The 13736-nt window shown below is 38.8% G+C and overlaps 1 protein-coding gene across 1 annotated transcript in view; it reads right to left on the reverse strand.

Moving 5' to 3' along the window:
* The window catches only part of SPTLC2 (serine palmitoyltransferase long chain base subunit 2), a 79005-nt gene that overhangs the window by 28999 nt on the left and 36270 nt on the right, over positions 1-13736 (reverse strand). Inside the window, exon 9 of the mRNA XM_062636159.1 lies at positions 13330-13456. Within this exon, the coding sequence (XP_062492143.1) occupies positions 13330-13456 (127 nt within the window). The remainder of the gene's footprint in view (positions 1-13329; positions 13457-13736) is intronic.

The following is a 13736-nucleotide window of genomic DNA, read 5'->3' on the forward strand; positions in this document are numbered from 1 at the left end:
AAAATCATTGCAAAGACAGCTGCTCATACCCTGTTTGACTGATACTCTTGTGCCTTGCTGAGAAGAAAGGGGAGAGAGATGTCTGCTGGTCAGACTATTTTCCTGAACTGGTTATGTTGCCTCTACCACAAAGAAGTCAAACATGAAAAAAAAAAAAAATTATACAGTCTCAATAAAACTTAACTTGCCAGTTTAATGGCATTTTAGAGCAGAACACGTGTTTTAAAACTTCTGTTTTCTTTTTATTATGGTACCTTGGACACCGGAACTTAAAAAGCACATCTTTGCTCTTAAAAGCTCAAGAATAAGACAAAGCATCAGTGAAGAAGAGAAAAAAGGAAACAGACACAAACCTTTGTAGAACACAAATAGTTTGACAGGCCTTTATGGAAGATTGAAGCCAAAGAACACCAGGAACACATACAAGCACCACATTTCTTTACAAGCTAAGGAATGTGCAAGCTTTGACAAAGCATATTACATAAAGGATGTTTATAATCTGCTTCCATGGAGACAGTTCAGTAGCTTTACAACACATCAACAAAGAGCGCAAACTGTATTTTCCATCTGTTCTGTGCAGACTGTTTTTCTACAGTGAAAGCCAGTATCAAAGCTAACAGTTCTTTGGGATTTTAAACTGCAACATAAGAGGGCAGAGAAACATTCTTTGCCTCTGAGTACAAGACATAATGACCGAGGACCTGGACTCTTCAAATGTTTCAACTAGGAAGTGTAACAAACAATTTAGTAGCCACCCAGTTTCAGCTAGCATTACTAACTGCCTTTCCCAAGTGTAAACATCATACAAATATAACATACCTTACAGAACCAGGCAGATTATCACCTTCAGCTGAACATGTGCCATAAGAACAGCAAATAAGCCCACTTCACATTTTAAGACAGCTATAGCCAAAAATAAAGGATACTGTCAGTATAAAACATTAATGCAGCTTTAGCTCAAGCATGAGAAGAATAAAAATGCCAACACTGTAAAGAACTCCTTCTGCTTCCAAAGTTCATTTACTATGGAAGCATAAAAACCGCTCCTGAAGTTGCCTGAAATCAAAAAGGAATTAAAAAAAAAAATAGCATCTGTTGTACTGTGACATGTCATTAGCACAAGTTCTCCTGTGCTGCTGCTGTTAGACTGGAGTTGCCCCTACACTATATTGCATAGATGTTCTCCACATATATAGAACACTAGAAACAGTGTAGTAAGCCACTCTTCTTTCCCTAGAACACGAAGAAGGTGTAGTGCACACCAATTTTTCCAAGAAAAAAACCCACAACACTCAAGTTTAATAGGTCTGATCTACACAAAGGGCACTAAATAAAAAGGCACTTGAAACACAAGATATTATTATGTAAAAACAAATGTGTATGGATGGTACAGCCCTCATGGCTGCATGTTAGACTACCCTCAAATCTGAAGGGAAGTCACTGAATATTTTAGAATCTGTATTAGGAAAAACCATGCTATGAAAAAAATCTTCCTGAAGCCCACCATACAAGCCTTCAACCACCCCTTCAATCTCACTGAATACATCAAACACAAAACTTAAACAATCTTACAGATGCCACCACACGGATCTAAGACTGTGTCTGGCCATCAGTAGTTTCTCCCACCACCCCAGTAAGTTATCAGTACAACAGATCTGTCAAAACACCTGGATCCTACACACAGTGTTCTGCTTCCCAGAACACAGTGTAACTCCCCTGGGTTTACCAGCATATCTACAGAGCTTCCATGAAGACACTGTCACAAAAATCCTTCACTTCATGATGAATTGTCAAAAGATTTCAACCTGAAGAAGAACACTTGTAGGGGAATATTTTTCTATCTACATAGCACCTTTCAAAGATTTCCCTTGGTACTAAAATTTTTAAGTTAACTATATACCAAAAATCCATTGAATCAACAAAGATATTGGGAACAATGTCCACAATTAACAGGCTACAAGCTACTACCTACTTCCTGATGGAGCAAATACCATGAAAAAAAAAAAAAAAAGGCTGTATGGTAGGTAGGCTATGTAGTTGGCTACTCCAAACCAAGTACTTTCTCACAAAACATGGTAAAGGAAGCAGGTACAAGTATCAGGTATTATAAAAATTAAAAAAAATAAATCTAATAAAAATGAGTGAATACAAAGCAGGCCGTAGCAAAAGCTTCAGGGTAAGGAAGGATGAAGAGTCTGACGGCCATGCCTGTGTCACCAAATGCCCTGTGTTAACAGATCAGCAGTAAAATACTTAGTTTCCAAGGTTTTTTCCACTTTTATTTAAATTAAGGTAATTTTCATACTAGGTGTGGTACTCTGGAAAAAAACCCACTCCTATGGTTTGAATTAAAATAACTAAATGTTAACTCCAGATGTTCCAATAACCTCCGGACTGTGGAATTGAATACTACTTCAGTCCAAGTAAGCAAAGGTACAAAAAAAATAAAATTTTCCATAGGGAATATACTACCTAAATGTACAACAGCACCACTACAGGGGTATTATTTATCATCTTTAACCAGTTTTCCATGCCTGCATTACAAAAAAAAACCTCTTACATAAAGTTTTAACTAAGGCAAGGACTACTAATAACTAATGCTTAAGGATGATTTTTAATTACACTGGAGTATATTCATTGCAAAGGCATTCACAACCAATTTCTAAACTTTAAAAATGCTAGTCTTCATTTGTAGCTTGTTTTATTGTTTGTGTATTTCTGGTTGGGTTTGTTTGGGGTTTTTAATAAATATTTCAGTTAGCCACTGTAAGAGCCTGGAACTTGTCTGGAAATTCACTGGAAAATATATTTTTAAGCAGAAGACAGACTGCCTATGATGTGCAGGGTCTGCAGCTTCCTATGTATGTTGATATATATATGAAAAAATAGTTTTTACCTATACATTTCTTCCCCCTAATCTCCTACCTCTCAGCAGCTGCTGATCTATCTGCTTCCCCTCTTAGACCCATTCCTCACAATGCCTCTGTTGATGCTGGGATAGAAATCACTTGTTCATCAGCTTCTGACCTCTTCAAGACCTACAGGACATAAACTGCAAACGTTGATTTATCTTAAAGAGCTGGCCACCATTCAACACATTAACCGCTATTCCAGACTCACCTATGTGAAGCTTCTAGGAGATAATTACAACTTTACACTAGGAAGGACTTGCATATATAACTAAAATAGCTCACCTATCCAGTTACAAATTCAACCCAAACTGTTCCTTTTGCAAATCATTTCAGTACCTCCCATCTTTCAAACATGCTTTTTTCCCTCTGTAATCAGTATAATCATTACTGATACTAGGGGAATCTCAGGTGGCTCTGTTGAGCCAAGACTTGGTAATACTTGAGAAAATGAAAAAAAAAAAACCCAACAACAAACAATAACGAAACCCCAAACCAATCACACACACAAACCCTCAAGCCTAAAACCCTCACCAAAAGACACAAGAAAAGATGCAGTGACAATGCAAAATGAGCTACTCAAAGACTTTTTGTTTTGTGTAACAGTGTAGGAGAAAAGGTGGATAGTAATGCATTCCCTGTACCAAGCAGCCACCAAGGGCTGTTTCCTTTGCCAAGATTTAACAGCTATAGATATACAATACTGAACACAGTTTTGACTTCAAAAACCTCCTTAACAATCCTATCCATGGAAATACCTCTAGCTACATATGCATCAGAGCAGAAATCTTTATAAATTAGAGATGATCCAAGACATAGCTTAGATAGCTTAGCTATGCAAAAGCTATCTTTTCACAACTGTAGGAAACACTTAACAAAATGAAACTTGGAAAGCAATTTTTCCCATCTTACATTCTCAAATACAAGAATGGTCTTCAGGGAAAAACTCATAGTTAAGCATAGTTTGTGTGGTTTTACAGAAAGGATATTATTTTTCAAGAGTATTAACATTTAGTCTGTCAGTGTATTTATCCTGCCATTAGGCACATCTCTTAGGAGCATGTCCTGCAATTTACAGACTGGACAAGACATCCAAGTATTCAACCTTGAATCAGTTATTCAGTATCTCTGGTAACTATTAGTTTCTACTACTAATACTAGTTTCTGTCTGGGTCCCTTGTTAGCTGGTCATAAAAAAATAGATTTGACTGCATTGTTTTTCAGATTTCACATCAAACCAGTATAGAAGCATGAGATTATTACAACATCCACAGGTCTTAACCTGTTCTTCTGAAATTCAAAGTCAGTTCAGTCAGAGGAATTCGTATGTCACAGAAATTACAGGCAGCAAGATAGCCATAATAAATAGTACAGATGAACTGCAAATGACTACCAACAATCTTCTCCCTCATCCCCTAGAGCTGCATCCAGCCGCTCACTGCTTTCTCAACTACAAAATCAGATGGGAAATGTGTACATGCAAGAAGCAGTATTCAGCAAAAGTCATTTGAGTAGTCACACTCCATGTCAACACCTTAAAAGTTTATAACAGCATTGTTGCTGGAGCAGTTAGACTACTGGTCAAGTTCTAGCAGAGCAAGACTTGGTATTTCAGTGAGATATACCAGACAGCTATGAAGTATCCACCTTTGGTTACAAATAGCCAGTGATCAGTTTGGTCTAGAATGAGAGAAATAGAGCTAGGTGATCCATTCTCTTACCTGGATAGTGAGGAAAGCTGAGGGGGTGAGGTGTGTTTGACTATCCTGCTCTTTGGGAAACTTCTCTGGGAGGTGGCAGTCAAACACTGGAGTACCTTCTTCTGGCAAAACTTAACAGAAACCTGCTCCATAAAGAAACAATGCCAGGAGCACTATGAAACAGGCTCCATGAGCCCAAGGTAATAATAAGATCCAACAGAGAAGTAAGCTTTCACCAGTTACTGACACTGTAAGGTACTATGAGACTTATTTCTTCTTTGCATTAGCACTTACTCTGAAAATCCAGACAAAAACCTGGCAGACAGATTACCTTCTACTAACAGTCTCTTGGTAGGAAGATCCCACCAAGAACGAACATAATATTCCTAAATACCTACTTTTCCTCAGAGGTACTAAATGGCACATTATGGAATGCAGCACAGTAGTTTCCAAAGATCTTTTTGTCCCTCAACATGGCTTTGAAATACCTCCCAATATTGCTAGAGATTTTATCTACCTAACACAAGAAGCAGTGGGAGAGACAGGATGCTACAAATGCATTTGTGCACTTTACTAATGTGTCCTAAAATTAAGAATGCCCACTCTGGAGATGCCTGGTTTCCTTTGCTTTTTTAAATAGGAAATTTATGTATGAAGCACCTAAATCTTTCATAGAACACAGTCTTCATGTATCTTCTTGTGCAGAGCCTTGACCCGTTCACACAAGACGTCCTGTATAACAGTTTCTCCTTTAACAAAGATGCTTACAGATAAAAAGTTCATCTCAGGCTATAAAGTTCATCTAAGCTATAGCCTGCAAATTTGCCACTGTCAGAGCTGCCCATATCTGCCTATACATATGTTACAGGAGCCATACTTGTCCTTCTCCAGTGTGCTCTCAGATTTACCCTAAAACTCTGCCATAATTTTAACAGGAAGGGTGTTGAGCTTTCCCATGTTAGTAAATTGTATTTGGCAAGCAGTTTCTGGTAGCCTGCCACCTGGAACTGAAGTGAGGTGGAAGGGTAGGCTTTTTGCCTGAAAAGTCCCAAACCCTGGAGGCTTTGTCTCTGCTGTGACTTTTACAGACTTGTTTTTCCTGCACAGCTCTGTTTTCCAAGAATCCTGGTAAGATCAAAGCTGTGCATATGAAAGCCACAATTGCCTCTACAATGCCAGGTCCTGAACAAAATATTACTTGTCAGGAATACAGCAATAACGCTAGAAAAGACAGGCTATTTTCAGTAAAGATGGAATGTACTACACATTCTGCTTCCAGCTCCTGGTACCGTTATTCTTAAGAGTACCACATCTGTTTGCACAGAGTACTTAGTTCTGGAGGTGCTAGCTGCAGGGCAAATAAGTTCTTCACTGCCATTTGGGGCCTGAGTGTGGTGACATACTTGTACAACAGAATACTAAGCCCAGCAGTAGGAAGGCAAGCTTGAAAGTCTTAAGAAGCTTCAGAATTATTTGATTATTCCACTGTGGGGTTTAAGTTTTTTTTTTGTTTGATTTTAATCCCAGTGCCGATAGACGAACAGTCAAGAAATCATAGAAGCTGCTAGCCAGCGTGAACATGAGAAGTATGCATACTCTGTAGCACATTTCCCCCCCACGCAGACAGCATTGTAACTAAAACTTTTCCCCTAAGCAACAACTCAGCAATACCCTGAGCATTAACAGAAGCTTATCAGCGGCAGCAAGAAGTTCTACGGGTCGATTTATCCTGGTTTTGACAGGCCAGTTTGTCTTGAGATAAACCCCACTGTTAAAGCTAGACTGCAATAGAACCTGCACAACCTCATTTAAAATCATCTCAAAACTCTCCCATTGCCATACGCTCTCACAGCACGTTAACTGGCATGCAGACAGCTTCTTCCTTCAAAAACTAAATCTGTATTATTTAAAGAAGTTTAGGAATTCTGAGACATCAGCAAACACCTGTGCACTAGTAGGACTAAAGTGTAGATTGTCAAGAATGTCCGCATTTGGGAATCCTTCAACCGCATGTTGATACAACTAGTGTGGAATGGCATGAGTTGACCTTGTGCTAACCACATTTTATATCAGAACCTTCTAAAGTAGACAAGGGCAGCAGTTGAGTGGTCTGAGTCCCACATACCCAAATACACCTGCAGATAGACCACAGAAAGGGCTACAGTCAGACTGTTGCTTGTTTCCAAAGAAGCCAGAAACATTTACATTAAATGCACTTCACAGAATGAATTTTTGCCACATCTGTGCAGTGCAGATACTACTGTAATACTGCAATTCATTTTTCTATGTAGAAAATTGCTGTTGTTGCCAGGGCTGATGATAGGAAGAGGTGCTTATGTGGGTCATTCAGGTATTAAAAAAAAAAAAAAAATCCATTTTAGTAAATCGTGTATCACACCAAGAACCATGAACTCTTTATTTCACACTAACCCAAAGAGAGTTCACATCATCTCATTTGTGATTACTCCTGTTTGAATGTTTTTATCTTAACATTTATACTGACTTAAAAGAATTTTGATCACACTATTTCTAATATCTACCAGTGAGCTGCTATCTGGTATTTACTCCTTTCCATGTATAAGCAGCACACGAAGCATTCTATAGAGAAGTGGCATCTCAAGTTCTGTTGAGAGTAAAAAGTGAGTCACATGTTTTAAACCAAATGTAGTGTAAGAAATTAAGAAAAATGAAATTACTTCAACAAAGCCACATTCCTAGTTGTACACCTGCTATGACAGATCAGTGTTTAGGTTATGAAGATACAAGGTGACAGCTTGCACTTGAACAGAAACAGTAAGAACCAGAATGTTATGAGAACAAAGCAGGTGTACAGTTATAAAGGTTTATAAGCTCTTGAACAAACACCACAATGTTGATTAAAGTCCAAAAGAAGAGGCATGGAAGAATTCTCACAATACAATGCACAAAAGGTACAGTTCTCCTAATGTCTGTAAACACTCTTCAAAGCACCAAAGGCTGAAAGATTTCTCTTACCCAGCCCAGGTTAAAGCAATTTTGCTGGAGGCTTGCCATGCTCTGTGGGAGGGAAGTAGGGGTGCAGCAACAACCTGGATTTAAAAGATCCCCAGCTGGAAGCACAAATACAGAGAGTGATGTTTAAAACTGTTAGTCCCCTAGCGAGAAGCAGGAAACTCTCTTTATGACCCCCAGAGTATTTGTTTTTCCAACAGTTTCTCAGCTCAGCTTGAGATTCTCAAGGGCAGCAACAAAAAAAAGTTTTCACTTCGCTCAAATTAGTTTTGACTGGTTCCAGGGTCCCCAAGGTGATAATTTAACACCTCATTAACAAGTGCATTATTAGAGGAAATTCAAATGAACCGATTTTAATGCTAATTGAATGTTTTCAACCTCAGCCTGCACAAGGAGTATTTATTTTCCCTTTTGAATACAACAGCAGCCGCAAAGCACTTCCATTTGTGGATCTACTGCTAACAATGGCAAGGTACAAGCTTCATTTATAAATATACTATAAGCCACTTTATATTCAGTTCCAAGTGATGTAATGTGAGCTATTCCTTCACTACTGCTTACACTTTATACTTGCATATACTTCTGTCTTGGGAAAGAAGAGGAGAACTTTACAAAGTGTCCAATTTGAAGAAACCTATGATTAGGCAGCTAATTGAACTACTGAGGTCATTCTTCACTTGAAGGCCTAATTAACTACATGAAGGTTAAAGTACTAATTGCAGTCTTTTCTCCCCTACAATTTAAGCAGACCAGGCTTAGTTTTGTTACCAGCATGCTTCTCCCTGTGCACATTAACAGTATGGCAATGGTCCTGTCTTCTCAACAGCTCAGGCTCAGTTCTCTGCCAACACAGGTGTATGCCCTTATTCCCTTTGGCTATAATGGGTTTAACTACCTTTTCTGATTTAACTGACTGAAGTTTGTTGCACACTGCAATAGCAAGATCAGAAAACCTAGCTCTTCACAACCGAGATGCTCAGATGAGACAAAACCTGATCAAACTGTTGTGCAGCTAACTGACTAGCCTTCAAAGGTTATTCATTTCCAACAGTTCAACAGCTGGGATGGCCCATGCAATTACTACCTCTATTGCTTGTGACATTTGAGTTACGTAGGATAATAATTTTCAATTTCTGTACAGTGTTCAAGACAATGTTCATCCAAAACTTAAGTGACATCTTGAGCAATGATGTTCATGACTTATTCTTTACATGCTATGTATGGTGCTGTGATTGGGTGTGGGATATTCACCTCCTGAAACTGAGATGAAAGAGAGTAAACTTCTTATCAACATGTATAATTACTGAGTTAATCTCCATGAAAGGAAGTAGTTCACATCTTTTAGAAGCAATTAACACTGTTAGCTTTTGTTCAAACTTAAAACAGTCCAGGATTTGTGGCTCCCCTTCAGTTTTTAATACATGGGAGTGCAAATTAAGTTTCATCTCTGAAGGAGGTTAACCAGTCCCCAGACTAGTTTCACTGCGTGTTTTGATTTGCCCACGTCTCACTTGGGTTACTTTATGATATTCTTCCACTTGCCCCCAGTGATGTTATCAGGGTAACAAACAGGCTGGGTCCTGAACACCAACAGTACTAACAGAACTCCAGTTGCACAGGATATACGACTGGCTTTTATGCAAATGGCAAGGAAAGAAGCCAACTGGATTCCCAGTCCTTGCGAGATCGTAATAGTGAAAAATCCAGAAACTCAACTGAATTCTGAACTGAACTCAAACTGAACCACTGACGCTGAAAAATTCACCAAGGCACGTCAAGTACTCAATATCATAAATCCCAAGAATACCTCATTTACCAGGACAAGCACCAAGCTGTCTCATTTTCCCCACAGTCAATTTAAATAACCCAAACACCACAAGAACAACAAGAATCAAGTGGCTGTACACTACAAGTTTCCAGAACTCCATTTCAGGAATCAATTTGTCATCTTTGTGTACACTATGACCCCCAAAAGTCTGCTTATTGTGTCTTTCTATTATTGTTGTTTAAAAAAAAGCCTCTTTCTACTAAAATATCTGAAGTTCATTCATCTTTGTGGCTGAACAGAAAAAGCAGCATCAACTGAACTGCTGACAACCATCTGCAACGCTTGCTCATTAACAATTTCTACCATGGTGACTTGGAACAGGAAAACCAGCCCCAAAAGTTTGCTTTTGCCGAAAGAAGCCTTCCCCATTTCTCCTACTTGCCTTGCTATTCTATATATCAAAGCCAAATGTGATGATATGTGCTATACCCATGTCATTGTCACTGGAGCTCTCTGAAGACACTGTATGTGCTCAAGATGTTCACCACTTGAAGACAACTGTTCCTTTGAAAAAATTCAAGTGATCCAAATCAAGTATGTTTGGTTTAAGATCACATGATGGTCTTCTAGCCAATTATGTGCAAAACAAGTAATGCAAAGTAAAATAGGATAGACATACAGCATTGCACAAATAATGCAGAGGAGTTCCAGAAGCAGTACAGGAAGCATCACTACCAAGAACTCATAACATGGCTCTGCTATTGCTTTGGCTGTTGGGAGTCGTTTTTGAAGTCTGGATGAAGGAACAAGTAATATACTTGTATTCATATGTAATTATATTCCCATAACTGTCTTCAGAGAGATTGAGGCTTGCTAGTCACTTACATACATAAACAGTACAGAGAATTAACAGATTAGTTTGAACAGAAACCAAGATACAAGAAACCACTGTCCCAATTCACGCAGTACATTTGCAAGCTATCCATCTTACGTTCTCTGTAAGCATCCATTCAGCTTTTCATAGCATCTGTATTTTGTCTGTGCTGCCTCCTACTAAAGAATCCTATTTAGTCACTGGCAGCTTGCTGGAAAGATTTGAAAGGAGATATGTACTTTTTAGTTATGTAAGGTTATTTAAAGTTTTAGTAACTACAATGCCTTGTATTGTAAGTTTAGAGCCTCCAAATGTTTCATTAGATTTAGAAATAACCTGAAGAGGAGAGAATTAACTTATTCTTGCAAATTAATACACAAAAAATCCCTTTTGTCCTCAAAAACTAATTGCTTCCTACTACTTATTCCTCAGCTACAGATCATCTCAATCTGACTGCACAATTTCCACAAACGTTTGATGCAATGGAGAGCAGCAGCTTTTACAAATACTGTGTGGTGAACAATAGAAGCAGGCTGACAAAGAAACCACAAAGGCTCTTTTCAAGAAAGCACTCTTGAAGCCATTAGAAGATTTATCTGTGGCCCAAAGAACAGGGTTGGGAGCTAGCCATCTACTATTTTGATTCCAGCACCAAGTCCTGTGCCCTTTTAAACCCATCGCCCTATCTCAGTTTTCCTTTATCCATTAGTTCAGCTTCACTAATTTGAAAAAATCAGTGAAATTTTTGTAATACAAAGTTGATTCAGAGGTGTTTACCAGTGACCCAGTTTAAAACTATTTCTCTACTTCTCTTCCACAGTTAGCAACTCTTACCGGCACCATTCTACTCCACATTTTCTCATAGTCAAACCAACTGCTGGCAGTGGCCCTCCAGAGCCTTACCCATAATTCTACAGAATACAAGCTAGTTTTTCAGACATAGCTTTAAACAAAGAAAAAAAAAAAAAAACAACTTTGTCATACTATCACTAAGCAGCTGCTCAATTCACCCAACTGAACTTTTGCCAACTTTATCCACAGAAATGCCTACAAAGTAGTATTATCTCTAAAGCCTTAAGGCAATTAAAAAAAAATGCATGACTGGGAAACAGTACTGTGCAGAAAATGAACAGAGAAGTATGTAGATCATTCTATCAGGCATTTATTCTAGCTGGAGGTTGACGTACTGGCTAAGCATCTAACACTTTCACAAGACCTGTAGCTGAGAAATCCTGGGTATGAATGGACAGGACTTTGTCTATCCAGCTATTACGTCCAGCACTTCCAAAAAGTGCTACGGTTTGTATAGAAATTGTATGTACAGAGGCTTTTTTGAAATGACACAGCTTTCAAACACCAAAGCTACTTCTTTTATCAATAAAAATAGAGGCTATGAATTCTGATACTGCTTAGCACCAAATTAGCAGGATGTAGTCTGACACACATTTTAAGCAACACTACCCAAAAAAAAAAAAAAAAAAAAAAGACCTTTTGAGTTTATTTTTTTGCCAAATTAGTTCCTGATCTGGTTCACCTTTCAGCTCTGATGGACCTTGTTGGCATAATGGCAGGAGAACAGTCTGGAGTAGAATATGCGCCCATTCTCCAGGCTTGAACAAATACCATGCTGTAGCCTCAGAAAAGGCCCAAAAATGCCTGAGTTTGAATACTGCAAACAGAAATCAGCTACACATTCCTTGCTTCCTGCTTCATTAAGCAAAACAGACCCTGGAAGAAACCCAAAACAAGCAATGCCTGAGTAGACCGCAGACTGCTGGCAAATCATCAGCTAGAAAGAGCTCAGTCATTTTTAAGCTGACTGGAAAACCCAGCCCTTTTGCACAACTTTTCATGTAGCAGAAGTTTTGCTAGTATCTGTTCTTGAGACCAGCAGTGGGGACAACTCTTGCCTGGCACAGGTATCTCACACAGACCTCGTGAAGCACTCAGTGCTAGAACAGATACGGCTGCTGTCTACCTGTATTTGCCTCAGTGATAACCTCTCTGTCGAGCAACCACCAACACCAATTGCTGGCACTTAACTCTGTTCTCAGGTAACGTAAGCAAACCGAATGAAACCTGCTAGAACAGAAAACTTAAGTAATTTCTCCAGCAAGCTTTTTCACTGTCAGGTTAGCTGTCAGATGACCCATGTTCAAAAGCTAATACAGTTCTTCAGTCCACACCACCACCTCGTGGCCAGATGCCTGAAACTCCCGTAACTATGTTCAGCAGTTTGAATTCTATGTATGAGCTTCTGAACTAAATGCCACTGACAGATCCCCAGCAAACTACACTACCATCCTTATGTGAGCTGCTCACAACTTTTTAATTACCTGTGAAGAGTGAAAAGTATCCTACATACAAAGTGCTGTACTATTTCAGTTTCAAGGCAGATTACATACCACAAGTGCCAAGTTAGTTACTTCATGCTATAACTGAAAGAAGCTGCTAGCTACTAGGCAAATTAGACATGAGAATTTGTGGTTTTACTTCTTTTAATGCACTGAGACTAGTATAATTTCCCATTTCTTACTTTCATAATGAAAAAGACAAATATGCTGAATATCTTCCTCTAGTGAATTAACTCTACCGATCTTAAGAACTGCCTCTAGCTCCCCAAGTAAAAAGGGATTTAAGAAACATTCCCTTATTTACTTCAACTGAGGTGCAAGCATCAAATTATACTGAGATTAAAATCAAAAGCATTGCCCCTGCAGTCACCAGCACACAAGACTGTAAAAGATACACAGCAAAATACTCTGAAAGCCATCTAAAAAGTGGAGGCAAATAACAGAAGACAGAATGGGGAAGAGAATGGAGAAGAGCTAGACACAAAACAAACAAAAAAAATCAATACAAGACAATACTACATCTTATCTACGACTAAGATTACTTACCTCTGCCTGGAAATTTCTCATGTTATTAGGCTCATCTGCCAAGTAGACTAGGAAATTGGATTATTACTCCAGAAATTCCAGGTCTACATGTACTAACAGACAATTACGGATGCGGCCACTGAATGAGTTACATGTCAAACTCTGTTTAGCCTTCCCCTTCCACATGCTTAGTGTTAGAAAGACTCACCAACAGTTGTACCATCTTCACCCATAATGCACTTCACAGAGGTGATGATTTGCTCCACAACAGGAGGTGACATTGATGTTGCATACACAGCACTGTGAGAGTATGTTCTGAGGTAATCAATCAGCTCCTAACAAAACACAAGAGGCATCAGACATTGCCTTTCAAGCAGTCTCAGAAATGCTTTGTTGTCATGTCTTAATCACACAATAAAACGGGCCACCACAGGAAATCTCTTTCAGAATGTCATAGGAGAGAACAGATATCTCAAAAGATTAGTTTTACAGTACAAGTAATAAAGAGTTGAAAAACAAACAGCAGGGAAGTAACAACCCATAATTATGTCACCTGGCAAGAATGTTCACTGATCAGGGACAAATGCCTAGAACAGACTTGTTTAGCTAACACCA

The sequence above is a fragment of the Pezoporus occidentalis genome, unplaced genomic scaffold, assembly GCF_034315485.1.
Source record: "Pezoporus occidentalis ecotype Australia unplaced genomic scaffold, CSIRO_AGI_Poc_V1 ctg47, whole genome shotgun sequence".
Lineage (NCBI taxonomy): Eukaryota > Metazoa > Chordata > Aves > Psittaciformes > Psittacidae > Pezoporus > Pezoporus occidentalis.